This window comes from Anthonomus grandis, chromosome 8 (genome assembly GCF_022605725.1).
Source record: "Anthonomus grandis grandis chromosome 8, icAntGran1.3, whole genome shotgun sequence".
NCBI lineage: Eukaryota > Metazoa > Arthropoda > Insecta > Coleoptera > Curculionidae > Anthonomus > Anthonomus grandis.
In genome coordinates this window covers 27283729-27310459 of record NC_065553.1, presented here as the reverse complement: position 1 = coordinate 27310459, position 26731 = coordinate 27283729, and the positions used below count along the sequence as shown (strand labels likewise).

Sequence of the window (26731 nt, the reverse complement as noted above, 5' to 3'; positions counted from 1 at the left end):
CACCTTTTCAATCAATAGATGATCAAATCTGTCAATAGTAATAAACACAAATTTAGTTAAAAAAGCTTTCTCTAACATAATAAGAGTACCACCATGTGTATATTGCTTGCGTGAAAATTTGGAAATTAGTACATAACCAGGGATATCAATAGGCTCGTCAGTCCTCAACCAGTGTTCAACAAGAATTAACACACTAGGAAACACAGAACACAAATATATAGCTAGGAAAGTTAACCAATTCTAAAAATAGTTCCAATTCGCTCTTTTGAACGCACAGATTGAACATTAAGAAATGCTAGGGAAACTTGATTATGGTGGGAGTTTCTATTAAAAAAGAAGATCCAATAGCAAGGGTGTCTATAGATTGGTCTAGTTGAGGCGTAACCGAAGACCTACCTTCGATCAAGGGTGTATCGCTGATTATCCCAATTAATTAATTAAGACTAATTTAATTATGGACTAATTTAACCCTGAAAATCAATCCTTGTAAACAGGGCTGTACTAAATAAAAATAGCCATTCATCATCATCATCATTTGATCCATGGACCTAATAGATCCCCGCGTTGTAAACGTAGCTATTGTTAATATTTGGACAAAACTATTCGGAATTTCAGAGATACGGGCATTATATTGATTAAATAACAGGGAGCGCGGACTAAAATTACCGACATATGCTGCGTTCTCGATTTGGTTGCTGGATATCGCTAGCTTCACATATATCAATGTCAGAAACCATAACCTCAACTTATTAACTCAAATTCAAAACATTAGAAAAAAAAAACATTTCAAAAATAATAAATTAAATGTCACCCTTAGGAAAACTTTTTCTCCATAGAACCTTATCGCCCCTATTAAGAAGACATATTCATAAACACCCATATCGTGAAAAACCGGTAGTTTTCCAACGGGAAAAACTATGGGAAACCCAAACGAAAAAACATATTTTCCGGGCGTTCGTCGTAATTTGCTCCAGCTATTTAACGTATAGGACCATAAAGGAACGTTATGGTTTCATACCACATGTTAATGCGGCCAGTACCTTCGAAGGGAAAAATTTGGCAGGACGGAGGCAGCAATTCAATTTTATAGCTGATGTGGTACAATCTGCAGCTCCCGCTGTGGTTTATATCGAAATTAAAGATGCACGGTAAGTTTGCAAAGGCACATAAATATTCCACAATTTCAATTTCCTGTAGGAGAGTAGATTTTTTCACTGGTCGCCCTCTAACACTATCAAATGGCTCTGGTTTCATTATACAATCAGATGGACTTATAGTGACAAATGCTCATGTTGTCACTAACAAACCTTCAGCAATAGTTGAGGTATAAGTTATACAAGCTTTTGATAATAAATTTAAAGTAATGCAAAAGTCCTTTATAGGTTCGTCTTCTTGATGGCCGAACATTTAAAGGGGTAGTAGAAGACATAGATGTAAAAAGTGATTTGGCCACTGTGCGCATACCGACAACAAACTTACCCACAATGAAACTTGGTAGTTCTGCAGATTTAAAACCTGGGGAATTTGTGGTGGCTATTGGCAGTCCATTGGCTTTGAGCAATACTGTAACCACAGGTATTTTTTTAAAACTTTTTATTTATTTATTTAGAAAATATACAGTACAAACATGTGAATAATCCTAACTCTAAATCTGAATTTCACAAATTTGTTTCATGCACCTAGGTGTTTACCTGTACCTATGTGCAGAAGTTTATTATACATCATTCCCAATATTAAATTATAACACAAGTAAAATAATGTATTCCTGTAGCCTTAACTTACTAACAATATTGATTATTAATAACAAAATTTATATTCAATGATCATTGAGGTAGTTTTACATTAACAATCCTTAAGAAATACCCATTTGATCTTAAAGAATCTGACAATACATCACAATAAATTACAAAAATTTTAACAGATTATTCATGTTTTTTGAAATAAATATTTTGACCTGTTTAATATATTGATAATAATTTTTTAGTTCTCTTATACTATTAGGTAATATATTTTTGGTGCAACTACAGATGCAAATCTCTGGTTACCATCAACCTTCTCAAAGGGACAATCAACATATTATTATAATTGAAGACATGAGTTGATAAAGGTGCTATGTCCATTTTTTTCAAAAAATGACTTATTTGTATATTTGGTTACCTAAAGTCGTAATACAACCCCTGAATAACTCAAGATTCTTAAATTGTTAATAATAAGGATTATTTTAATTGATAAAGGTACTATGTCCTATGACTAAGTACCCTTTTTAATTAGATAAAGGTGCTATGTCCATATTTAAGGACATAGCACCTTTATCCACTAGATAGTGGGAAAGTTTTATTTACATGGTAGGTGCCATGTGACATTTTAAGGTTATGTTTGTTGTTTATCACATCGTTCAACATGGGGTCGAGAAGTAAAAGAATGTTAGAATTAGTAAAAAACAAGAAAATATGTGTTTTAAATAAAGGTAAGTCCGAATAGAGAATTTTTTTGTAGATAGAAACTGTATTTTGTACTTCCTTAGAGGTCAATACCAATGCGGTGATTTTGGAGCAGCCAAGCACTAGTGGGCTTCAAAAGAAGGTTAACTCTAAAGCAGGTAAGCATATTAAAACATTTTTTACTACCTTTATGAATTAATGATCTCTTTTTAATAACAATTTACCCCCTCGATGCGATTCAATTTTTTATTTAAAAAAATACATATATAATATACATTACTTGAGTTATTATTACATACATACCTACCCATGTACATAAATTAAATTTTTAGACTATATGGATAATTGTACTGATGAAAGTGTCATATCAGGCAGCGAATATTCCCCTTCCAGTGAAGAAGATTCAGAAGAGGATTCTGATAACTGAAATATTTCTTATTCGACGAGTCTCATAAACAAATATCCGGATGTTGATAGAGTCAAACGTAAAATGTTTCCGGATAACCAAAAAATTAAAAAGGTAAAGCTAAAAAATGTTAAGATTAAGAAATAAAAATAGAAATTAGAAATAAGTATAAATTTAATAAATAACTAAGATATTTTTAAGGATCCGACAAGCAGCAGGGAAACCCCGGATAGGATTGACGTCATTGACGAAGTGCAGGAGGAAATACCTCGGGAAATACGTATAGAAGACCATAACCAGCAATTCCATGTTACTGCCGATGGAATAAGTAAAAGAGAAATTGTTTAACCAGTTTTAAAAATAACTAAAAAAAGAGTCCGGAAACCTGATAATTGGAAACGAAATAAAGCGGCAAAGTTAAGACAACAAGGTAAAGAATATATTTCTCAAAAGACTGGTAAAGTGATGGAAGCAAAAACAATTAAAAGAGATTTTCTGTGTAAAGAAAAATGTAGAATAAACTGTACTGAGAAATTTAGTATTGCAAGCAGAGAAGAAATTCTAAGAAAATTTTATAAGCTAGATACAAATTCCAAAAATATTTTAATTTTTAAAAGTATTAAGATGCAGGAAGTTAATCGTCACCGCCCTCGTAAAAATATAAAAACGAAAGCTTACAGCTTTAAATATTTTATTACGTGTGATAAAGAAAATACACTAGTGTGTAAAGATGCTTTCTGCTCTTTATACCGAATTGGACGAAAAAAAGTCTTTAAAGCTCAAAATGACTTAAAATCTGGCCAGGTAATGCCCTCACCACATAAGCAAGGGCATCACAAAAATCCAAAAAAAATATCCGATGAAGTAATAAACTGCATTGAAAATCATATCAAGCAGTTTCCTTCAGAAGAATCACATTATTCTAGGACTAAAAACCCACATAAAAAATACCTTTCCCCTTTACTAAATATTAACCGACTTCATCAACTGTATATAGAGGATTGTCAAACAAAAAAGCTCGAAACTAAATATTTCGTAAAGGCCTCTTTTTACAGACATATATTTGAAACAAGGTTTAACTTATCTTTTGGTGTACCAAAAAGTGATACTTGCAGTTTATGCGATGCTGGAGAGAACTCTTTAGAGCACTCGAATAATTTTCAACTTGCTTTTGCGCAGCAGAAAGTTGACCGCGAAGCAGTAAAAATGTCCAAAGAAAAATGTTACATAACAATGGATCTTCAACAAACGATGCCTTTGCCAAAGCTATCAACGTCAAAATCTTTTTATTTAAGACAAATGTGGCTATACAACTTTGGAGTCCACTGTTTAACCAGTTCTGGTCATAAGTCCTATTTTTTTACATGGACTGAGGATATTGCCAATAGGGGAAGTAATGAAATAGCAAGTTGTTTGCTACGATTTTGTCTGCCTCTAATGTATCTTACTTTGCTTTTGTTAATCTGCAAATAAAATTTAATTTCCAGATTATTTAATAGTTTTTTTTATTATTTTTTAAAAATTTAAATACAACATAGGTGACATAACACCTTTCTCCACTCAAGTTTATACCAACATCTGCATAAAATGTTGGTTGATTAAGGTGCTATGTCCATTAAAATTAAAATTACTAAAAAAGTATAAATTCAAGAAAAACAAAAAATATATAAAAAAGTACAAAACGATTCTAATCTAATAAGATATTGGTAATTTTTATAAAATTTATTAAAAAAAATATATAAGTGAAAACGCGTTTCCTTCAATTACTCAATATCTGAAAAAGTGGACATAGCACCTTTATCAACTCATGTCTTCAATTATTCCTGGTAGGATAAGCATAATCTACATGCTTTTTTATTTCTAAAACAATAAATATAATTGCTTAAAAAGAATATACCTCTAACATTTAAAATGATTTCATTGTATAGTTGATTTGTTGCATATAGATAATCTTTTCTGTAAATAATCTTTAATAGGTAATTCTGAATTACATTTAACTGACTGAGAGCATTATTGTAAAGTCCTCCCCAGGCTGTGATGCCATATCTTAATATTGATTCCACTAATGATTTCTATATCATAGTTATAATTTTATAAGGTTATATGTTTCTTATCTGGTAAACTTTGTAAAATAGACCTCTTAATTTGTTTGTTCGTTAATTTGTTTGTTAGTTGTGTGTTAACAAAAATCATGATCATATTCATGATATGTTCTGACCATTTAAGATTTAGATGTTGAACTATAGTTATGCCCAAGTATTTAGTATGTGACACCTCATATATTGTTGTATTGGCTTGTTGAAGAGTAATTGACTTGTATAAAGGTCTATTTGATTCAGTAAGAGAAAAAGCAACATAAATTGTTTTAGCAAGATTAAGTGATAAAACACTAATTATTATTACAATTATAAATCTCATATCATATGACCCTATATATTATATGGTCAATGGCAGTCCAAAGTATAGACTTTTGATGTGTTTGTCTAATGCTGGTTTGTGCATTGAATCAATGAAGTAGCAAAGTAAAGACTTTTATTAATTTATTTTCATTGTGATTTTAAGTTGCTTGTCATAAAACTGTGTGAACAAATACTAAAATTAATGACAGGAACTCTAACTAAGTAACAGTAACTAGTAAGTTGGTACTTGATGTTTTGTCCAATAATACTCAAAACTCAATATATATTTCATGTTATTATACAAAACACTCATATATGTATGTCAGTCATGAAGCAACACAAAAATTAAAGAAAATAGAATAAAATTGAAAAGTACTTTATCCTAGCAGTTGATTTGTAAATACTAAACACTAAGCCTAAGAATGCTATTAGAATTCCTACATTTAAATGACTAAGCAATCTATTACAACCTAAAAACATGACAAATAAAATTGGACATTGTGTATCCAATATTAGGCCTATAAAAGTGTGCTTCAATAATATTGAGATTGTACAAAAATGTTTGAGAGAAAAAAAGAAATTAGCTGGTAGCAATATAGTAATTAAAATTAATCTTACCAATTTACAGTGTGATGAAAATAGGGAAGTTTATGAAGAATTGACAAAAAGAAAGGAAACAGGTGAAAATGTGATAGTTCGATTTACCAATGGGGTTCCATCAATTTCTAAGAAAATTGTATGAGGTCCAAAAAACGATTAGGTATTATATTAACATTGGGCACCGAACATAAACTAGAATTTATACTGTGTTTGAATTTATCTTGTTCTTTATACTGTGCATTGGGGGTATGAGGTCTAAGCTAACTTCATTTGAATATGCAGTGTTTAGATGTGATAGAAGTGCCGTTACAAGTGCTAAGAAAGATGGTGGAGGTGTTTTACTTGCTGTGACAAAAGGAGTTAAAACCGCGATTAATTAAACACTCTGGCTTATCGTGGAGGTTTAACTGGAGATTTTTGAGGACCATCCAAATTGCTTATTTACTATTGCAGGACACTTCAACCTACCTGCCTGCACATAGTTTAATGACTAATGGATTTCGTCGTGGTTTTAGTACTGCCTCAGCTAACGATATTATTGATGCTTACGATAAGGGCGAGACTACAGCTTTAGTTTTGCTAGATTTCAGCAAGGCCTTCGACACTCTTCACCATAATTTGTTTTTGACGAAGCTCTTTTCTTATGGTGTCTTACCGAAAGCCGTGCGTTTTTTCAGTAATTACCTGGCGAATAGATCACAGATAACAAGGGTGGGTAACTCATTCTCTGCGCCAGCCGATTTAACAAGAGGTGTTCTCCAAGGATCCATTCTAGACCCATTACTTTTTATACTTTATATAAATGACCTAAAAAAATAAAATTCGAAACTGTCGAATAACTCAATACTGTGGCAATATACAAATTTATATACAGTTTACCAAGGATAATGTTTTTGAATCCATGAAATCATTGTGTCGGTGCTTGGATGCAGTACATAATTATTCGAAACAAAATGGTTTAAAATTAAACCCTAAAAAATTGGCTGTCATCTATATTGGCCCCTTGGCATTATGGTGTCGTATGAACTGTGATCTCATGACAGATGGTGAAAACATTTCGAATTTAAAAGAACATAAACACTTGGGTATTGTTTTTGACACAAATTTAAGATTTAAAACACAGGTATCTAAAGTAGTTCAAAGAGCATATATGTCTCTGAGAAACTTGTACAAAAGTAAGGCTCTCTTAAGTGTTACTCTAAAGAAGCAACTTTATGAAGCTCTCGTCTTATCGCATTGTAATTATTCTAATTTTGTTTATGGACCATGTGTTGATGTTTTTGCAACTGCAAAAAATACAAAATTCTTGCATTCGCTTTGTTTATGGGTTTAGGAAGACGGGATCACGTAACTTTAAGCTGAAAGAATTAAACTGGCTCAATGTGAAAAATAGAGAAAAACTTCATTATTGTTGTTTTTTGTTTAAGCTTTAAAAAAAAAAACAATTATCCAGCCTACTTACGTAATAAACTTAAAACAGGAATCTCTAGACATAATCGAACAACACGCACGATTTTAAAATTTGATGTACCCCGTCACAGCACTGCAATTTTTCAAAGGTCATTTTCTTTCTGTGCATCAAAGCTAATAAATACATATATTAGTGACTATGTTAACAAGTCTTTTCAAAGCTTCAAAAACGGATTAAAAACAGTATTGGTTGAAAGTAAATAATAAAATTTTTTATTGATTGATGGGACTTTAATATTGATGTTTCAAAAGCTTATGACAACCATGCACGCCAATTCATGCATGCCAGTCTCACACAAATATCTTTGTGTGAGACTTTTAATCTAAAGCAGGTTATAGCTGAGCCGACTCGTATTTTTAATAGCACCAGCTCTATTATCGACTCTATTTTTACTAATCAGCTAAATATTTTAAAAACTGACATTATTAACTCTACGTTTTCTAATCACTTTGGCATTTTCTTTGAATTTAGTGGTATGGTACCGGAAGTGCTTCCTAAAGTCGTGACCTATAGACCCCTAAAAAATATAAACTTAGATAACTTCCAGGCCGATCTAGAGGCCATTCCATTTCATCTTATATATGATTATCAATCTATTGACGATAAAGTAAATTTTTTACATACCAACCTAATAAAATTGTTTGATACCCATGCTCCTGTTAAAACATTTACAGTGCGAAAAAAGAGAAACTCTCCTTGGTTGACAGACAATATAAAATTTCTTCAAAAACTAAGAGATAAAGTGTTAAAAGATTTCAAAACACGTAAATTTTCTGCAAAGTGGGACTATTACAAGCAACTTAGGAACTATACCACGACAGCCGTTAGAGCAAAAAAAAACTTTTTATAGAAATAAATTTAAGAACTGTACATATGGGAAAAAATGAAGTGAACTAAGAAAAATATTACCTTGTAAGCAAAAACAGATTATTTTGTTGACAGCAATAAGGTACCTAGCAGCGATAATAGTCAAGAAATAATTAATTTTTATAAAAATAATTCCTTGCCCGATTCAAATTTATTTTTATTTCGCACAGTAAGTTATAATGATATATGTATGTTCTATTTTATTTAGCATTAAATCCAAAGCATTTGGTATCGACAATCTTAATGTAACATTAACTCATATGTGCTGCCCTTTGATAATAGGCATTTTTCGAAACCATTAAAAAGTATCACCGGTATGTTGTGTGTATCACTGACATGTATGACATTTGAAGTGTCATTTATCGTATTTCCCTACCGATACCCTCCGCTATCTTACGGACGATAGACATAGCCATAAACATAGCGAAACGCATGCGCATTAATGTTGTTCACATTATTGGCAAATAATAATAATTAATAATGTAAGTTTATTTAGTCTCCTTTTGTCTGAAACAGTAAAAAGATATTTGTTTTTTTTTATTTTGCATAACAATGGTCACGATGAACCCAAAACTAAATTCCAGTGTCAAGACAAAATTCAAGAGACGTAAGGTCAGATTTAATGATGAAGATAACTTAATAAATACTTCTAATGGATATCCTAGCAAATAATTCCTTTGTTGATCCAGCAAAATAAAACATCATACACAATAATTGTGATCTGATTCTAGAGCTGCAAAATCCTCAATCATATTGTAACTCTAGGTACTTTCCAATTTTTAAATGAGGCTACCTAACTAACTTAGATATAATATTGTGGACCAAATATTAATAAAATATTTATAGTTTGTTTAGTATCCAAAAAACTGAGGTTAGAAAATATAAGGAGTAATAACCAAAAAGAAAACAATGAAAAAGAAATTCTTGCTATCGTTAGGTTAGCGGTAAACGTGTCACCTATTTCGAAAACACTTTTTGGAGAGCTGTCAAATAAGGGCTAAGATAACGTTTATGTCTATGTTAAGCGCCAAAACATATGCATCTTTGAAAACTGTCTATTAGACATACCTTTTATATTGCATATAATTAATAAATGCATTGAAAGCAGCTATTTTCCCAAATGTTGGAAAGAGGCCTTTGTGATGCCATTGCCAAAGGTAAATAATCCAACAGATTTTAATCAGTTTAGATCCATTAATATTCTGCCTACATTTTCAAAAATTCTTGAAAGAATCTTAGACACTCAAATTCGAAGTTTTTTAAATGCTAATGATATTTTTCCCCCTAAACAGTCTGGGTTTAGAAAGAATTTCAGTTGTTCCTCAGCAATGGCGGATGTTATTGATGACATCATAAGATCTAGGGATGATGGTATGATTTCTGCCCTTGTTCTATTGAACTATACAAAAGCCTTTGATTTTGTTAATCACGAAATTTTAAAGTCTATATTTCACTATATAGGTTTTTCTGATAAAGCTATTGATTTCATTAATTCTTATTTAAGCGGTAGGGTGCAATGAGTCAAGATAGAGGAAAATGTATCTGAACCTTTGGAAGTTGATATTGGCGTGCCTCAGGGTGGTATTTTAGGACCCCTATTTTTTATTATTTATACTTTTAGATTTTATTTTTATTTAAAAAAATGTCTTTACCATTTTTATGCTGACGATGCTCAGTTGTATTACTCTTTTCTGCCAGAAGATGCTAAAAATGCGGAAGCAAAAATTAATCAAGACTTACAAGCCATATGGGATATTTCATCAAAACATTTTCTAAAATTAAATCCTTCCAAGTCGTCTGTAATGTTTATTGGTAATAAGCAAAAAATCAACCATATTTTAAACAGCAACACTATTAATATTTAGATGGGTGATGCTAATATTCCTGTTGTAGATAATTGCAAAAGTTTGGGCTTAATAGTGGATAGTGATTTGTGATTTAATCAACACGTCTCTAATGTTCTAAAAAAAAGGTATTTTGCTTTAAAATTATTTACTTGCATAGGCATTATCTAAGTGAAGATATTAAAAAAATGTTGTATGACTCTTTAGTGCTGTCACAATGCAATTTTTGCGATGTTGTTTACGGTTGGTGCCTACACTATAATGACATGTGCCGATTGCAAAAGCTTCAGAACTCATGTATTCGCCTAATTTTTGGCATACACAGACGTAGTCGCGTTTCCCATAGACTTTCCGAGCTGTTCACTATTTGGGCTTAAGAAGAAACACAATTCATATTTCAAGACATAAGACTCAATTATTTAAAAGGTCCTTTTCCTATAATTTTGCATATCAGATGAACTCTTTGGGCATAAATTTTGAGTTGGGTTTGGTGTCGGTTGGGTGTGTGGGTAACTAATGTGCGTGTTTTTTTTTTGTGAGAGGTATTATGTTAATGTTCTAAATATTTTGGGTAGCTGTGTATAATTAAACTTAGTCTGTTACAAACGTTTCTAAATTTTTTTTAGTTAGTTTTTTTAAGTTTTGGCCACAATGTTAAAGACCAGAATCTGCCTTCGTAGAATTCTGAATTTGTTGGCCTTTTATTTGCATAAAATAATAAATGTGTATTTTTTTAATGTAGTTATGATGAGTTTGCCAATAAAAAATATTTATTATTATTATTATAAAATAGAGTACTTAATGACTGTGTTCAACTTAGGAAAAATTTTAATTTTATTTCATCCATTTATTTGTTTTTGGATAGTTCTTCTCCTTTTGTTTTATTAATATTGCTATTATTGTAGAATATCATTCATTTTTTTGTATTGATAAGTATTTATATTGTATAAGCCAAGTCGGTCCTGCGCTAGGTGAGCTTTTTTATTTCTATTTTTTACCCTTTCGGCCTCAGTGGGACAAATAAATCCCAACATACATTTCATAACATCTGCGGGGCGCTATCTGTCCCGTTTTTAATGGAAATTGTCATTAGCGGATATTTTAAGGTTTTAACAATTTTTCGACAGGCAGCGACACGCTTTTTGGAGGTCATTCTGATTGTAAACGCCGAAAAGCGAGCACGTTGGTTTTTGACACTATTTTTTTACAAATTTGATAGTTTTTGTGTGGTTTGAATGAAAGTCAATGTATCATACATCCTTCAATCTTCTGTCCCGTTTTTAATGGAAATTGTCATTAGCGGATATTTTAAGGTTTTAACAATTTTTCGACAGGCAGCGACACGCTTTTTGGAGGTCATTCTGATTGTAAACGCCGAAAAGCGAGCACGTTGGTTTTTGACACTATTTTTTTACAAATTTGATAGTTTTTGTGTGGTTTGAATGAAAGTCAATGTATCATACATCCTTCAATTGCTGCAAATGCCTCCCCGCTGGACATATTCACTAAAATTTGTCCTCGAAGTTTATTTACTTTTATTGCTGAGTCTACAAGCCAGCGAATCAAAATTTACAAAGAAAATAAAAAAAAGCAGGCGACTTTCTTTGATGCAGGGGAGATTATGATTACTATTGGCTGCACATTAGTTATGTATTTCAATAAGGTGCCAAAACTTTGCCATTACTGGTCATCGCATCCATCTTTGGGAAACAAGGCCATCAAATCGGCCATATCCAAAAACAGGTGTTTGTTTTTACTATCCAAGCTTTATTTCAATAATCCAGTCAAGCCAGAAGGGGCCAGTAAGATTTATTATGTACGAGAGCTTCTATCTTGCTTCAAATATACGTTTCAGAAATATCGATCCGACAGTACAAGTCAAAGTATTGACGAGAGCATGGTGCATTCAAAGGAAGATCTTCACTGAAACAATATATGCCACAAAAACCTGTGAAAAGAGGCATAAAATTATGGTCTAGATGTGATGCCAAAACAGGATATACATACGATGCAAATGTATATTGCGGCAAGGACGACGTTGAAAGGAGCGGAACTTTGGGCGAAACTGTTGTAAAAAAATTATGTGAAACTATACAAAATCCAAACGTAGTTCTGGCCTTTGATCGATTTTTTACATCAGTCCGTTTGATGGATTCCCTCCAATACCCTGCTGTGGGAACAGCCATTATTACAAGAAAAGACATGCTAACAAAATTAATCGAAAAATGAAAAATGTCTAGGGGTGAATCCGAGTTTTTATCAAATCAAACAAACTCTATTGCGATTAAATGGCAAGATACAAAGCAGGTTATTCTTTTGAGTAACTGCCATACCCCTGATATGACCTGTGTGAAGAGAAAAGACAAGACTGGGCAGAGAGTTGACGTACCATGTCCCACTGCTATTGCATACTACAATGAAATCATGGGTGGTGTGGATCTGGCTGATCAGATGAGCGGTGGGAATGATTTTGGCAGAAAATCATGCAAATGGTGGAAAAAAGTATTTTATCGACTTTTGATGATGTAATATATAATGATTTACGTTGTACCTAAAAAAAGATACCCTTACTGGAATTTTTATTTACCTTATCAGAGGACCTAATCGAAGAAGGACAACAGCAAACTTTAGTCAAACTTCGAAGAAACAGTTGTGGAAGGCCATCAAAGAGATCAAAAGTAATGAAAAATGTGGGTGATCACCTTCCAATAGAAACATCGAAACGGGGAAGATGTGCTTGTTGCGCTCTTCAGAAAAAAGAACGTAGAACCACTACTATTTGTGCAATGTGCGATGTAGGGTTGTGCAAGCATTGTTTTGCGCTTATCATTCGTCCTAAAATACTTACCTTTGCGAGTTGTCTTTTTGTGAATAAAAAAATAAAAATTTTAAAATACAAAAATGTGTTTTTTTGGCCCCTAGGGATATTTATAACCCACCTAAAAATCCCGCTTGGATATATTTGTCCCACAATTTTTTGCTCTCCCTGTATATATATTTTTTATTTTAACTAGTATATATTGTCAAATGATCTCTTAAAATACCATAACTCGCAAAAACATCCTTAAAATCATTAAAAATAAAATTGGGTCCCAAAGGGTTAAGTCTAAACTTTTTTTTGTTTTTTTGTATATTAAGTTAGTTAAATATTTTTCTGTATGTTTTATTTGCTTTTTTGATAGTAGTTATAATAATATTGTAATTTTATGTGTACTTGGTTAAGTTAACAGCATTCGCTGCCCTTCGCCGAGTATAAAATAAAGGCCTAATTTATTTTATTTTATTTAATGAAAATCAGAATCTTAAAGCTAACTTTTCGGATGGGTGTTCGAATGTCGCACCGGCTTCACTGCTTGGACAGGTATTTAATTACTTAGATGGTAAAAAAGTGTTTCAGCTGCCAAGTCCGGAAGGATTTCTTGATTTTTGTTTTTCTAATATTAATGGTACCATATACCGGGTGGTGCGTCGATGAGCGGAACATAGGAAAACCCATGTAAATTTTAAGGGGGTCAATTATTGGCTTCCCTGTACATTTTATAGAAAAAATGTAAGATAACTTTTTGAAGAGACCAATCTGGCAAACCCTTGTACAGTTTCGAAAAATTTTAATAAGCGAATCTTGAATTATTCAATTAAATGTAATTGCAAAATGAGCAAATTTTCGGTTCAGGTAAAACCAAAGGGGCACCAGTAAAATGAATATTGTCACTGAAGTGAGGAAAAGTGTCAATAGATCACTGACAATATTTGAAAACAAGTATGAATTTTTCAGTCGACGAAAAAATAGCCATAATTAAGTGGCATTATGCGGGAAACAGTTTTAGAGCAGTATCTGAAATGTTTTCAGTTTATTTCCCCACCAAGCCCGTTCCGTCCATTTCAGATAAAACGAAAAAAAAAACATTTCTTGTATTCGGCTGTACGTCAGATTTGACAAAGCCTTATAACAAATTGTTTGCTGGTGGCTGGTGTCTGGTTTTACCTGAATTGATAATTTGGTAATTTTGCAACTACATTTAATTGAATAATTCAAGATTCGCTTATTAAAATTTTTTGAAATTTTGCACGAGGGTTTGCTAGATTGGTCTCTTCAAAAAGTTATCTTACAAAATAAACAAAACAGTGGCTTTTCTGCTTTTTCATAAAAAATTTAACGTACATGTGCTGCAAGTCCGTCCCTGGACAAGTCAAATTACCTGCAATAGCTCAGAAAGTTGCTTCACCACCTATCATTTAAAACCTGAAAATTTCATTCAAATCGCTATAAGCGTTTTTAATACCGAGGAAAAAAATCGATTTTTTTGGCAAATTTCAACTTCCTGTATTTTGAAAACGGCGTACTTCCGACCATGGGTGTTCTATCTCAAACTACTTCTTCATGGCTCCTGTATATACTCTAGCATTTTTGACCATTTGAAAGAGGACACCCTGTATATTCAAAAATAAATTTAAAGACTTCTTAATTAATAAAGCTTTTTACTTTTTAGCAATATTATGTATTTCTGTTAAAGTTTCTGTATTTCTCTAGTTTTACCTAGTTCCTAGTGTAAGTTTTTTATATACACTGCTCAACAATCGAAGTGCATATTATAAAAATCTGCAATTTTAGTTTGCCAATGATTTACAATAAAACAAAATTAAATGTAATAAATAAATCTCTATTAAGTTCACTCACAATAGCCCCAAAAAAAAATTAAATAAACAGATATCTCCTAAAAAATTTAAATTTTTAACACACAAGAGGAAAAATTAAAATAAAATTACACCCTGAAAAGCGTGCCCCAAAGTCCTGTCCTGTGAAAATTAATACCTCGTAGGTCCACCCCTGGCTCGTCTTAGTGCTGTCACCCTGTTTGGCATAGTTCTTATTAAATTGTTAATGTAGTGTTGAGGAATGTTTTGCCATATTTCCGGTAATTGATTGGCTAGTTGTTCTAAGGTTAGAGGTGGCTGTTCGAGCTGGTTTAATCTTCGAGACATTTCGGCCCATACATGTTCAATGCAATTCATGTCGGGTGAATGTGGTGGCCAGTACATTCAGCAGTGGTAATGACTAGCGTCTGCCGCCTGGAAATCACTGTGCCTCTGCAGTCAGATGTGTGGTGCTACGTTGCCGCTATTCATATTAAAATACCGACTGCATATGTTGCGCGCCGCGCCGGCAGCTATGAGAGATATTTTTTAAGGTGGTGGTTGGTTAAAAATAAAATAGTTTTGTGTTAAATGGAGGATTCTTTTATTAATTATTTTTTTAAAGGTTATATCGCTACGTACAGGGTACAGCAATAGGTCATTATGTACCTATTTAAGTACCTATACCTAATTTATATGGATTTTTCAGTTTTGGTTATTAATGTTAAATAGTTGTCCTTCCTTATATACTAAAATGGGTGACATTTAACATTAGCGCAATCGGAATTACATTACAAAATTAATTAATATGATGAGAATAACCTAATTTAAGTCAACTCCAAAAAGAAAAAATGAGGAATTTTAATTTTTTATTATAATATTAATGATTTTAATCTGGAACTATTTTTCGACGCGTAGTAATAATGTCAGTGTGTTGGGACTTTCTATTGGTTATAGTGACATTAGTGACAAGCGAAGCGCAAAAATGTTTTGTTCATTCTAACGGGTTTGGGGTAAGGGGGCGCGGAGCGCCTGGGTTGGAGTGAGACTTGATTTTAGAGTTGGATCTCAAAACGGATATCGATCGTGGGTTGGAGCCTCCCATCGGTTGGGTTAGTGTCTTTTGAGCCGCGTACGGGAATATTAACTTTATTCATTACTTTTTTTCGTTTTCACGCAAAACTTAATTTTTCCGCATTTTTTTCCTTTAAAAAATAAAAATACTATACAATGCCTCTCCTCTTTAAATTTTCTTCAAAAAACGTTTACTTTTGATTGCACTAATATTAAATAGACCCCTAAAATGAGTTAAGAATTGATAAAAGTACCGCTACTACGATTTCAATGAACTCATAATATAATAAAATCACATGCCATTATTTTATTCAACCATTCATGAGATAAATGTGTTGAAAATTGTGCTTGCTATGACTAGGAAACTGTGCAGGATTCTAAAGATGGTAAAAACATATTGCACTTTTCTGAATGTAACCATTAACCTTTGAAATGCTAATTTTTAGGATTTTCAATTTAACATTCTATATAGGTATTAATTAGGCACAGCTTTACACACCTTTTATGTATATGCGCAATTTGCTATTTTAATATATTAATATTATTAAACCGTAACCCTAATAATATTTACGTCGTTATTCTTACTTCTATGCGTTTTTAAATGTTGTTTCCAACGATTTCTGATCGTAGACACTTCTTCACAATGCAAACATTTAAAATTGTCAGTTCTAATTCTTAAATAAGGAGCTCTCTCTTCCCGTAACTCCGGATAAAATTTCTTGACATGCACTCGTAAATGAGTGTTTCTTGTAAACAAGCGATTACAAACTGTACATAATTTATTGGGTTTGGAGTCCATATTATCACCGTTGTATAACCTACTTAATATGAATAAATAAAAATAAAAAATTACCTTTATTTATCAAACCTACCCAAACGCTAGTGTGGTAATGCCATGAAATTCAATGCGATCATTGATAATTCTCGCACGGTGCGGGCGCGCATTAACATCGATTAAAACGAATTCTTCGCCTATTGCACCAAAAATGGTACAATTATGTTCTCTATAATAATGTCTCTATATCGTATAGCGTTCATTGTTTCATTTCTTAACACCACTAAATCGGTGCGGCCATCGAAACATATGCCTCCCCAAACGCAAACTGAACCGCCACCAAAAAGGGTAGTGGGCGCCATCAAATTTTTATGGTATTGCTGTCACCTTTCCCTCCACACCAAAATTCGACCATCACACATTATATGTAGCCGAAATCTGGACTCATCCGTAAACATACAAGACCTCCAGTTTTGAAATTCCAATTACTGTGTTCTATTGCCCACCGATTTCTGCATGCACGATGTTCCCCCGTCAACCGTGGATGTGTGGCACGTCGTCTGGCTTTTAAATCGGACGCATGTAATCTTCTTCTAACAGTCTGATTAGAAATTACCCTCCCAGTAGCATGCCTTAAGTAGCTGTTAATTCTCGAAGCCGTAAATGTTCGGTTTCTTCTTGCGGTTACTGTTATATAGCGGTCTTAAGCATGAGTTGTAGCACGTTCTCGGCCTCCACCATGCCTGTAAGCTGCAGACCCAGTCTCTACATATCGAATCCATGCACGACTCACGACACATTTAGCCGGTTAGCAACTTCTTCTTGAGTTAGGCCCTCCTGTATCCAACGTACTAATTGCTCGAGTTGCACTGTTTATAACCGTCGTAGAACCATTATTTTTAAGAAAGTAGAGAGATTCATTGGTAACAATGAGAATAATAAAGTCTCTATAAAAGCAAGCACTTTTATGTGACTAAATTGTTAGGATTTTGAAACCGAATTCTTTAAAAGAGATAAGAATGTAAAAAAGGAAAAGACGACAAAAAATATTTGCTATCAACCGGATTTACTCATAGCATAAAACGCAACTTGATGAATTTAATTTTTGTAGGCAAATTTCGGTAATTTATAAAATATCCAGTTCGATTGTTGAGCAGTTTATTTACTGGATAAGTTTTATCATTGTAATTTTAATTTTACTACTTTTTTTTTGAAATTTTGACTTGTGTACTTTTGGAACGAATAAATAAATAAAAAAAGCATTCGCCAATGTTTACGTTACGTTTAATTAAACAATTATTATAAATTTAAAAACATCATTTAAGGTGTGGTCAGTTCTGCCCAAAGAGGATCTGAAGAGCTGGGGCTAACAGGCAAAGACATGAATTATATTCAGACAGATGCAGCTATAACATTTGGAAATTCAGGTGGTCCACTAGTGAACCTTGATGGGGAGGCAATAGGTGTTAATAGTATGAAAGTAACCCCAGGTAAGTCTATTCGCGCGACACGATTTATAAGTTAATAAGGTGTTTTAAGGGATATCATTTGCCATACCAATCGATTACGTCAAGGACTTTTTGAGGAAAGCAAAAGGTCCAAAAAAGCCCTCGGATGCACCTAAAAGGGTTTATTTGGGAATAACAATGTTTACTTTAACACCTCAGCTAATTAATGAGCTGGCTTTAAAGCAAGGTAATAGAATTCCAGAAGATTTCCAGGGAGGCGTTTTGGTATGGAAAGTTATCACTGGATCTCCTGCTAATAGGTATACTTTTTGATGAGTGTGTTTAGTTACTATTGAAATTAATCTCATTGTGTTCCAGGGGAGGTCTACAACCAGGAGATATAGTAACCCACATAAATAGCAAGCAAATTCGGAGTGCTCAAGATGTATATGAGATTTTAAAGAATACAGAAACAAAAAATTTGAAGATGTCTGTACAGAGACAAGACAGACATATTGAAATAAATGTGCAACCTGAGGATTTGAGCTAGAATACAATAAAATAAGTGCATATAATTAAAACTAAATCTTGTTTTTGTTTAATAGCATTTTCTTTTTAATAATATATATTTATTAACATAACACAGTTTTATTCTCTTCTACCTTTTTTTCCTGTGGCTCACCTGTGTCCACCCATCATCTTCCATTGGTGCATTCTCTTGTTTTGGTTGATTTGTCTCCTCCTCCTCCTCGCTGTCATCTGAAGATTCTTCATCCTGCCTTGCAGTGTTTGCTAATGCAATTTGATGGTTTAACCAGTCTGAATTTATAGAAGGCAATTTTTGAAATTCTTGGTCGCACTCTTCATATTTACCTACAAACCTGATTATATTGAAAGCTAAATATTACAAATGATGAATTGTACCTTGTCGCAACAGGGTTAAAAACTTGTATAAAAGATGTGCAATTTCTTTAGGAGAGTCATCTTCACATACAGTTTCAAACTCTTCATCTAAAATATCTTCCAGGGCATCTTGGATTCCTTCCACCTCAACATTTGGTTCGTAGAGACAGTATTGTACCATATAGTTCAAGAATTCCATAGCACTCTATAAAAATAAGTGTTTATTATAATTACAAAGCGAGTAACAGAAAGTTGGCTTTCAGATAATGAGCTGGAAATAGTGGGTTATATATTTTTGTGACTGAACAGGGAGACTAGAGGTGGAGGAGTCGGGGTTTATGTAAGGTCAAGTTTGAGGATACATAAAGTAAAATTAGTGCAGTTTTTCAGCAAACAGTGGTTTATTTTATTAAAATGGTCTTTGGAGATTTTATCGTTTGACTTAGTTTAATTAAGTATTTAAAGAATTGGAGCATTTAGACAATTCGAATTTAAACATTTTCTCAATGGTGGATGAAGCATTGATAATGGGTGATCTCAATATTAATCTTCAAAAATAATAATAGGCGACAATCTGTCAAGCCATGTGTCTTTACATGTTCTTGAGGAATGTGAAAGATTTAATATAAAATTCGTTCTAATTCCGCCAAATTCCACGCAAGAAGGTGCGTGGACCCAACCCAACCCTTAGACGTGGCATTTTTGTCCCCATTGAAGAAAAAATGGCGGGCCGCATTAACAGATTGGAAATAACAAAATAAGGGATGTATTCCTAAATCAAAGTTTCCCAGAGTTTTTAAAACCACATTAACTGCCATGGAACCTACAATGCAGCAGACCATCAAGTCGGGATTTCGAGCACGTGGAATCTTTCCCTTGAATGAGATAGTGTTAAACAAAATTCCAGTTCCAAACGTTCAGGATGATGTTCCTAATGAATGGTCTAAAACGTTCGTTGGCTTACTTCAAGATAAATGATTTACTGAAGAACCGACGCGTAGAAGAGGCAAAAAGCTCAATGTGGCTCCCGGAAAAGCTATACAACATGCAAACAGAAGGATCTCCTCTTCATCATCAGATTCATCATATGAACTAGATCTGTCAAATGAGGATGAAGCCGATGAACGATTCGATGGTGAATGCGAAAAAGATAATAAACTTGATGGAGAAAATAATTAAAGCGGAAATAATAACGAAGTCCAGGGTGCTTTTAAGGATCCAAAAGCCGCAATTATAACAACTGACACCTTTGTCATAGTAAAATTGACCAACTTAAAGACAATAAAAAACTATGTCGCCTGTGTCAAGGAAGTTTTGGATCAAGATACATATATGGTTTATTTTCTGAGAAAGCACGAATCTTCCAAGATGGGAGATTATTATACTTACCCCCAAACTAAAGATGAAAGTGTCATTGAAAGACGTCAACTAACGCTTGTTCTCAGATCTGTAAAAGACGCACGAAGGGGCCGATACCAATTTAAATTTCCGGGTAATATAAGCACTTCTTAGAATAATATATTATTATAATAATTAAATATGTTTTTTTTATTTCTTGTGAGAATATTTTTTCAGTTAACAAAGGCGTTTGTTTTATTTATTTTGTGAACAAATGCTTATGAATATATCTTATGTTTCTCAATTATTGTGTTTTCCTCATATCCAAAAAAATATATTTTTTTCATCTAGAAACGTGGGAAACTTTTTATTTTCAATTTTTGTGTCCGACTACACCCCAATGCATGTCAAAATTCGAATATAGGCAAAAAACAATAGGTGTCCAAATTCACCCCACACATAGAGGTGAATTCGGACACTATTTAGGTTGAAAAAAATATATTAAGAAATGAGAATATTTTTTTTTTCTTGTGTGGAATGAATCGACAAAAGACATAAGAAATTTATTATTTTTTTTGAGATTTTTAAAAAATTAACTGTAGCTGCTATTTGGAAAAATACCGGAAAATCGTCCGAATTCACCCCAGATGACGGTACCAGTATTAACTCATATCAATATGTGCATCGATAAACATGAATTTCCGTCATTGTGGTTTCATCTCTTCGGGGCACGTTGGATGATATTATTAATGCTCATGATAAAGATGAAACTACAGCTTTGGTACTTTTAGACTTTAGCATAGCTCTCAACACTCTTCACTATAACTTTACTATTAGCGAGGCTCTTTCATTACATATTTTCATCAAATGTTGTAAGCTTTTGTAATAAATCAGTCAAAGATAACAAGAGTGCCAGCCAAATTAAATAGGAGCATCCCTCAGGGATCTGGTGTTGGCCCTTTGTTTTTATACTACATATAAATGACCCAAAAAACAAAATTCAGAACTGTTGCCTAGCTCAAATTTATAATCACTTTACTATATCTAATTAATTGAGCAATGGAATCATTAGGTCTAAGTTTAGATTCAAAGCTTAAATGCAGTACATCATTATTCAATGGTAAATAGTTTGAAATTAAACCCAACAAAATTTACTGTGATTTACATTGGACTCTTGGCATTATGGTCTCAAATAAACTGTGAGATCCTAATGGATATTAAATGTAAAAAAGCACAAAAACTTGAATGTTATTTTTGAAGTAGTGCTAAGGGCATACATGTCCCTCAGAAACCAGTATAAAAGTAAGGATATATTAGATGTTACATTAAAAAGCTAACTTTATGAAGCTCTTATTTTATCACACTGTAATTACATCCATTTTGTTTATGGACCGTTCCAGTAGATACAAATTACAATAGATACCGAACTACTACATTCCAGTATAAAAGTAAGGATATATTAGATGTTACATTAAAAAGCTAACTTTATGAAGCTCTTATTTTATCACACTGTAATTACATCCATTTTGTTTATGGACCGTTCCAGTAGATACAAATTACAATAGATACCGAACTACTACATTCCTTTTTATTTATGATTTAAGAGGATGTGATCATGTAAAAAGGGAGCTAAAAGATTTAAAATGGCTCAATGTGCAAAACAGGGAAAATCTGTTCATTAATGCTGTTTCCTATTGAAACTCTTAAATTCATATATTTAATTGAATGTTATAAAAAAAATAATAATAAATCAGTTTATTTACAATAATGAAAAAAATATTACCAAATGATTAATTTCAATTTACCAGTAAATAAACAATAATCACAGAAGTAGTAGTATACTTCTTGTATGTGATGACTTATTACACCTATACGTAATAATTACAATAATAAAACATAGATAAAAATAAAGAATAATAATAACAATTGGTTCCCGGACTTAGGTAGTAGCTACAGGTAATTTAGATATTGACGAGTTCAGTATTAAATGTCTTTTTTTTTAGGATTTCCAAGATCTGCAATTTCTTAGTTTAGTTATCCTATGTATTATTTATTAAATTATTAAATCTTTCTGTGCCCATCTGATGTATCCAATCTCTAACATACATTTTAAAACTGTTATTATTTAATTTATCTCTAATATTTTGGGGAACAAAGTTGAAGATTTGTGAAATGTGAGCATTACATATCAATAGTTTTTCTACTTCAGGGTACTAATGCGTACTGATTCTGAGCTCAAGTTGCATGGGAATGAACTACATTTTCACTACACTTGCACATATAATTGCCGCAAATCAAATATGCCAGTATTAGCAAAAAGCTGATTGGAAGGAAACAGTTTATTTTTATCATATATCATTTTTATTATCCATTTCTTGACAACTTCACGGGAACGAAGAGAACGCATATAACGCATGAACGCATCTGCTAAATTCATAGGTTGAATGTGATTGTACTAAAGCAAAATATAATGTTTTGAAATGTTCTAAATCCAAACATTTTCAAAGTCTTTTAAATTTAGATAATAAACTTCTTATTTTATTTGTCACTTCAGATGCATGTATATCCTACTTTAAGTGTCTGTCTATTGTTACGCCCAAATATTTCATTACTTCTGCTTCTGGTACTAAAATGTCTGTATCTATCTTAAGTGGTTGCATTTTTGGCAAATTGCTTGCATTGATTGAAATGTTAAGTATTTTGTTTTAGATACATTTAAATATGTTTGAATGAATGTTCCAAAAAAGTCAAAAGTCAAAATATTCTTTATTTGCTAAGTTTACAAACTTGTGCTAAAAGATTCCCAATCCTAGAATTTATAATACAAGTATTTATTTGGTTATACAGGACAAAAACAGAGTGCAGAATTGATTTTTATTGTACATAGAAGCATATTTTATAAAATAAAAGAAGAAAAGAAAAGGCGAGAACCAACATAAAACAAGAATAATAAAGAAAAAAAATTATAAAATAAATCTGATCAACAGATATATAATTAATTTTAAATATTAAAATGAGTCGTTAAAATATTCTTCAATGCTGTAATAAGCTTTTGGTAAGATTAATTTCTTTAGTTCTCTCCTAAACTTTTTAAGGTCTGTAACAGTCCTAATCGAAAAAGGAACATGATTAAATATTTTACACCTAATAAATATAAGAGAGTTTCTTGTAAGTGAGGAGGTGGGGATTGGAAGAGATAAGTTGCCCACTTGATGAGTATTATGACTGGTGCAGGATGGTGGACTTACGGACTTACAGATATCTTAATGTATTTTTCTGAATAGTAAAAATTATGTTAAGGAGTCCCTTGGAGCACAAACCCCAAAATGGCAACCCATAACGGATATGAGAGTCTATTAAGGCAATATAAACTGAACGAGCAAACAACCCCCCCAACTTATGCCTGGCAACCCTGACTGTAAAACAACCAGAAGAAAGTTTAGCAGCAAGTCTAAAACGTGGTTGTCAAACCTTAAACTCTCATCAATGAAGAGACAAAAAACCCTCTACATTACACTTAAAGCTCAGAACAAAAGTCTTATCAACATTGAATACAAGCTGATTGCAGATGCACCAGTCTTTAATTTTGTGAAGGTCCTCTACTATGAGAGATCTGACTACTTTTTGATCTTTGTTATGCCACAGAATTGTAGTATCATCGGCAAACTGAACCACTAGTCCATGCAGTGATAGAGAGCTTAAGTCATTAACGTATAATAAAAATAAAATAGGACCCAACACTGACCCTTGAGGTACACCACATTTAAGATGTGCTATCCCTGACAAAAATCCAGATGCAACCACCCTCTGGGTGCGGCCAGACAGGTATGACTTCAACCACCCCAAAGCCACTCCCCTAAATCCGTAAAAATCAAGTTTTGACAGCAGTATTCCATGATCCACACAATCGAAGGCCTTGGACAGATCACAGAACACCGCTGCTGCAGCCTCCTTGGAGTTCATAGATAGATACACACTCTCCAAGAATTGGAAAATGGCATCCTGCGTGCCCTTAGATGACTGAAATCCATACTGATTAGGGGACAGCGCATTGTATTTGGTCAAAAAAGAGACAATTCTCTTTTTTGCAAGCCGCTCAAGAACCTTGGAGAGGGTAGACAAAATTGATATGGGACGGAAGTTAGAGGGTCGGTCCAAGCTACCACCCTTATGAAGAGGGATAATCATAGCTTTCTTTAAACGGGATGGGAACTCGCTCTGAAGAAATTACTGATTGATTGCCCAAACCAAAGCACCTAAAGTGCTCACAGGCAGAAGTGACAGCAGACATGAAGAGATACCATCGGAACACAAAGACCTATGATTCATGAAGCACTGAATTGTTTCAAGGACTTCGGTGGCATCTACAGGGTGGAAAAAGAATGATTGGTTGATAGCATTCTGATACTGCAATGGATCGCCATCACTGGAAACTGCTTCCAGTAACTTCTCAGCAATATTAGATTAATAGTAATTGAAATCATCGGGCCCCAAGTCCGATTCAACCAACCGCCGACGAGAAGACTGCCTACATTCGTTAATGATTAACCAACTTTCCTTCTGTCTGTTACCAGACGAATCTAAGCGCTCATTGTAATACAGTTCCTTTCTGACTTTTATCAGATGCCTATATTCTTATGAATTAATATCTTATATTGTTCATAAAGTTTAATGTCAATATTCTATTTTGTAGCTCATTATATTTGTATTTTGGGTTTAAGTAACTCTATTTCCAGCTCTATTTTTAAATGATTTAATTACTTCTAATCATTTATTTGTACTTGGTTAACAGCCTTGCTGCCCTTTGCAGAGGATAAAATAAAAGCGTTTTTTTAATTTAAAACAACATAAATTTACCCAATTTTAAGGTAGAAAAAGAACATTTTACAAACCTGTCTACTGTTTGGTCCTCCCATTGAATGCTCTACTGCAAGCCTTAGGGCAGTCCAATTATTAAATATATGAGAGACTACTTTCGTGAATGGCTCTTCCATGATTCTCAACACTAGATTTCAGGGAAATAGTTTAATTAAGTCTTTATTGAGCGTTAAAGATGGATAAAATAAATAATGAAACACCTCGGCATGTTTTTATTTTGCAATGTTTTGATACCCTAACCTCAACTGTCAAATTTGTAACAGCGTTGCCAAATTAACTAATCGTCCAGGAGACAGAACTATTGGACAACTGCCTGGAATTCCAAAATGAAAATCCCTAAATTCCAGGTAATTGAGACAGTTTGACTGCCTTGAATTAAAAAATTAAATAAAAAAAAATCATGGATCAAAAACTTCAGGTAGTATTCGGTCCACGTCCAGGAATTACTATCTGGAATTACAAATAAAATAAAATCATGAATTAAAAATTTCAGGCCCTTGAATCCACGTTTCGGAATAACCTCAACTGTCTGGAATTACAAATTAAGAATCCTTGAATTCCGGGCAATTGAGACAGTTCGACTGGCTTAACTGTCTGAAATCAAAAAATTAAATAAAACAAAATCATGGATCAAAAACTTCAGGTAGTTTGGTCAATGTCCAGAAATTACTATCTGGAATTACAAATAAAATAAAATCATGAATTAAAAATTTCAGGCAGTTGAATCCACGTTTCGGAATAACCTCAACTGTCTGGAATTTCAAATTAAGAATCCTTGAATTCCGGGCAACTGAGACAGTTTGACTGGCCTGGAATCAAAAAATAAAATGGAAACAAAATCATGGATAATGGTAAATGTGGTAATTCCAGGCAGTTGGGACCACGCCCGAAAATTATCTCAACTACCTGGAATTCCAAATAAAATAAAATCAAGGATTAAGAATAACAGACAGTTGTACCCACGTCTCTGAATAATCTCAACTGTCTGGAATTTCAAATTAAAAATCCTGGAATTCCAAGCAATTGAGGCAGTTCAACTGCCTAAGATCAAGAAATAAAATTTAAAAAAATCGTGGATCAAGAATTCCAGGCAGTTGGGACCACGTCCGAGAATTACCTCAACTACCTGGAATTCCAAAAAAAAATAAAATCATAAATTAAGAATTTCAGGCAGTTGAACCCACGTCTCTGAATAAATCAAGTGTCTGGAATATCAAATTAAAAATACTGGAATTCGCAATTGAGGCAGTTCAACTGCCTAAGATCAAGAAATAAAATAAAATAAAATCGTAGATCAAGAATTTCCAGGCAGTTGGGACTATGTCCGAGAATTACCTCAACTACCTCAACTACCTGGAATTCAAAATAAAATAAAATCATGGATTAAGAATTTCAGGCAGTTGAACCCACGTCTCTGAATAATCTCAAATGTGTGGAATTTCAAATTAAAAATCCTGGAATTCCAAGCAATTGAGGCAGTTCAACTGCCTAAGATTAAGAAATAAAATAAAACAAAATCGTGGATCAACAATTCCAGGCAGTTGGGACCACGTCCGTGAATTACCTCAACTACTTGGAATTCCAAATAAAATAAAATTATGGATTAAGAATTTCAGGCAGTTGAACCCACTGTCTCTGAATAATCTCAACTG

At 33.0% G+C, this 26731-nt stretch overlaps 2 protein-coding genes across 2 annotated transcripts; one reads left to right on the top strand and one right to left on the bottom strand.

The window, feature by feature from the left end:
* The first annotated feature begins 727 nt into the window (after nt 1-727).
* LOC126739416 (serine protease HTRA2, mitochondrial-like) lies at nt 728-18601 on the top strand. Its single transcript, XM_050445096.1, has 6 exons — nt 728-1148; nt 1198-1324; nt 1383-1575; nt 17838-18002; nt 18052-18280; nt 18339-18601. The coding sequence occupies exons 1-6, from the start codon at nt 805-807 to the stop codon at nt 18508-18510; spliced, it is 1230 nt and encodes a 409-aa protein (XP_050301053.1). The 5' UTR covers nt 728-804; the 3' UTR covers nt 18511-18601.
* On the bottom strand, nt 18549-25319 carry LOC126739432 (uncharacterized). The gene is made up of 3 exons (XM_050445119.1): nt 25094-25319; nt 18885-19068; nt 18549-18833 (listed from the first exon to the last, which is right to left on the bottom strand). Exons 1-3 carry the CDS (start codon nt 25193-25195, stop codon nt 18619-18621), a joined length of 501 nt encoding a protein of 166 aa, XP_050301076.1. The 5' UTR covers nt 25196-25319; the 3' UTR covers nt 18549-18618.
* Between the last annotated feature and the right edge of the window lie 1412 nt (nt 25320-26731).

Excerpts from the sequence above, each read along its gene's own strand:
- LOC126739416 (XM_050445096.1), top strand. The coding sequence starts at position 805 with ATGTCACCCTTAGGAAAACTTTTTCTCCATAGAACCTTATCGCCCCTA. Across the intron at positions 1,325-1,382 it reads AACCTTCAGCAATAGTTGAG|GTTCGTCTTCTTGATGGCCG; the intron begins GTATAAGTTATA and ends AGTCCTTTATAG. Across the intron at positions 1,576-17,837 it reads GAGCAATACTGTAACCACAG|GTGTGGTCAGTTCTGCCCAA; the intron begins GTATTTTTTTAA and ends ACATCATTTAAG.
- LOC126739432 (XM_050445119.1), bottom strand. The coding sequence starts at position 25,195 with ATGGAAGAGCCATTCACGAAAGTAGTCTCTCATATATTTAATAATTGG. Across the intron at positions 19,069-25,093 it reads GAGGACCAAACAGTAGACAG|AGTGCTATGGAATTCTTGAA; the intron begins GTTTGTAAAATG and ends TTATTTTTATAG. Across the intron at positions 18,834-18,884 it reads TTTAACCCTGTTGCGACAAG|GTAAATATGAAGAGTGCGAC; the intron begins GTACAATTCATC and ends TCAGGTTTGTAG.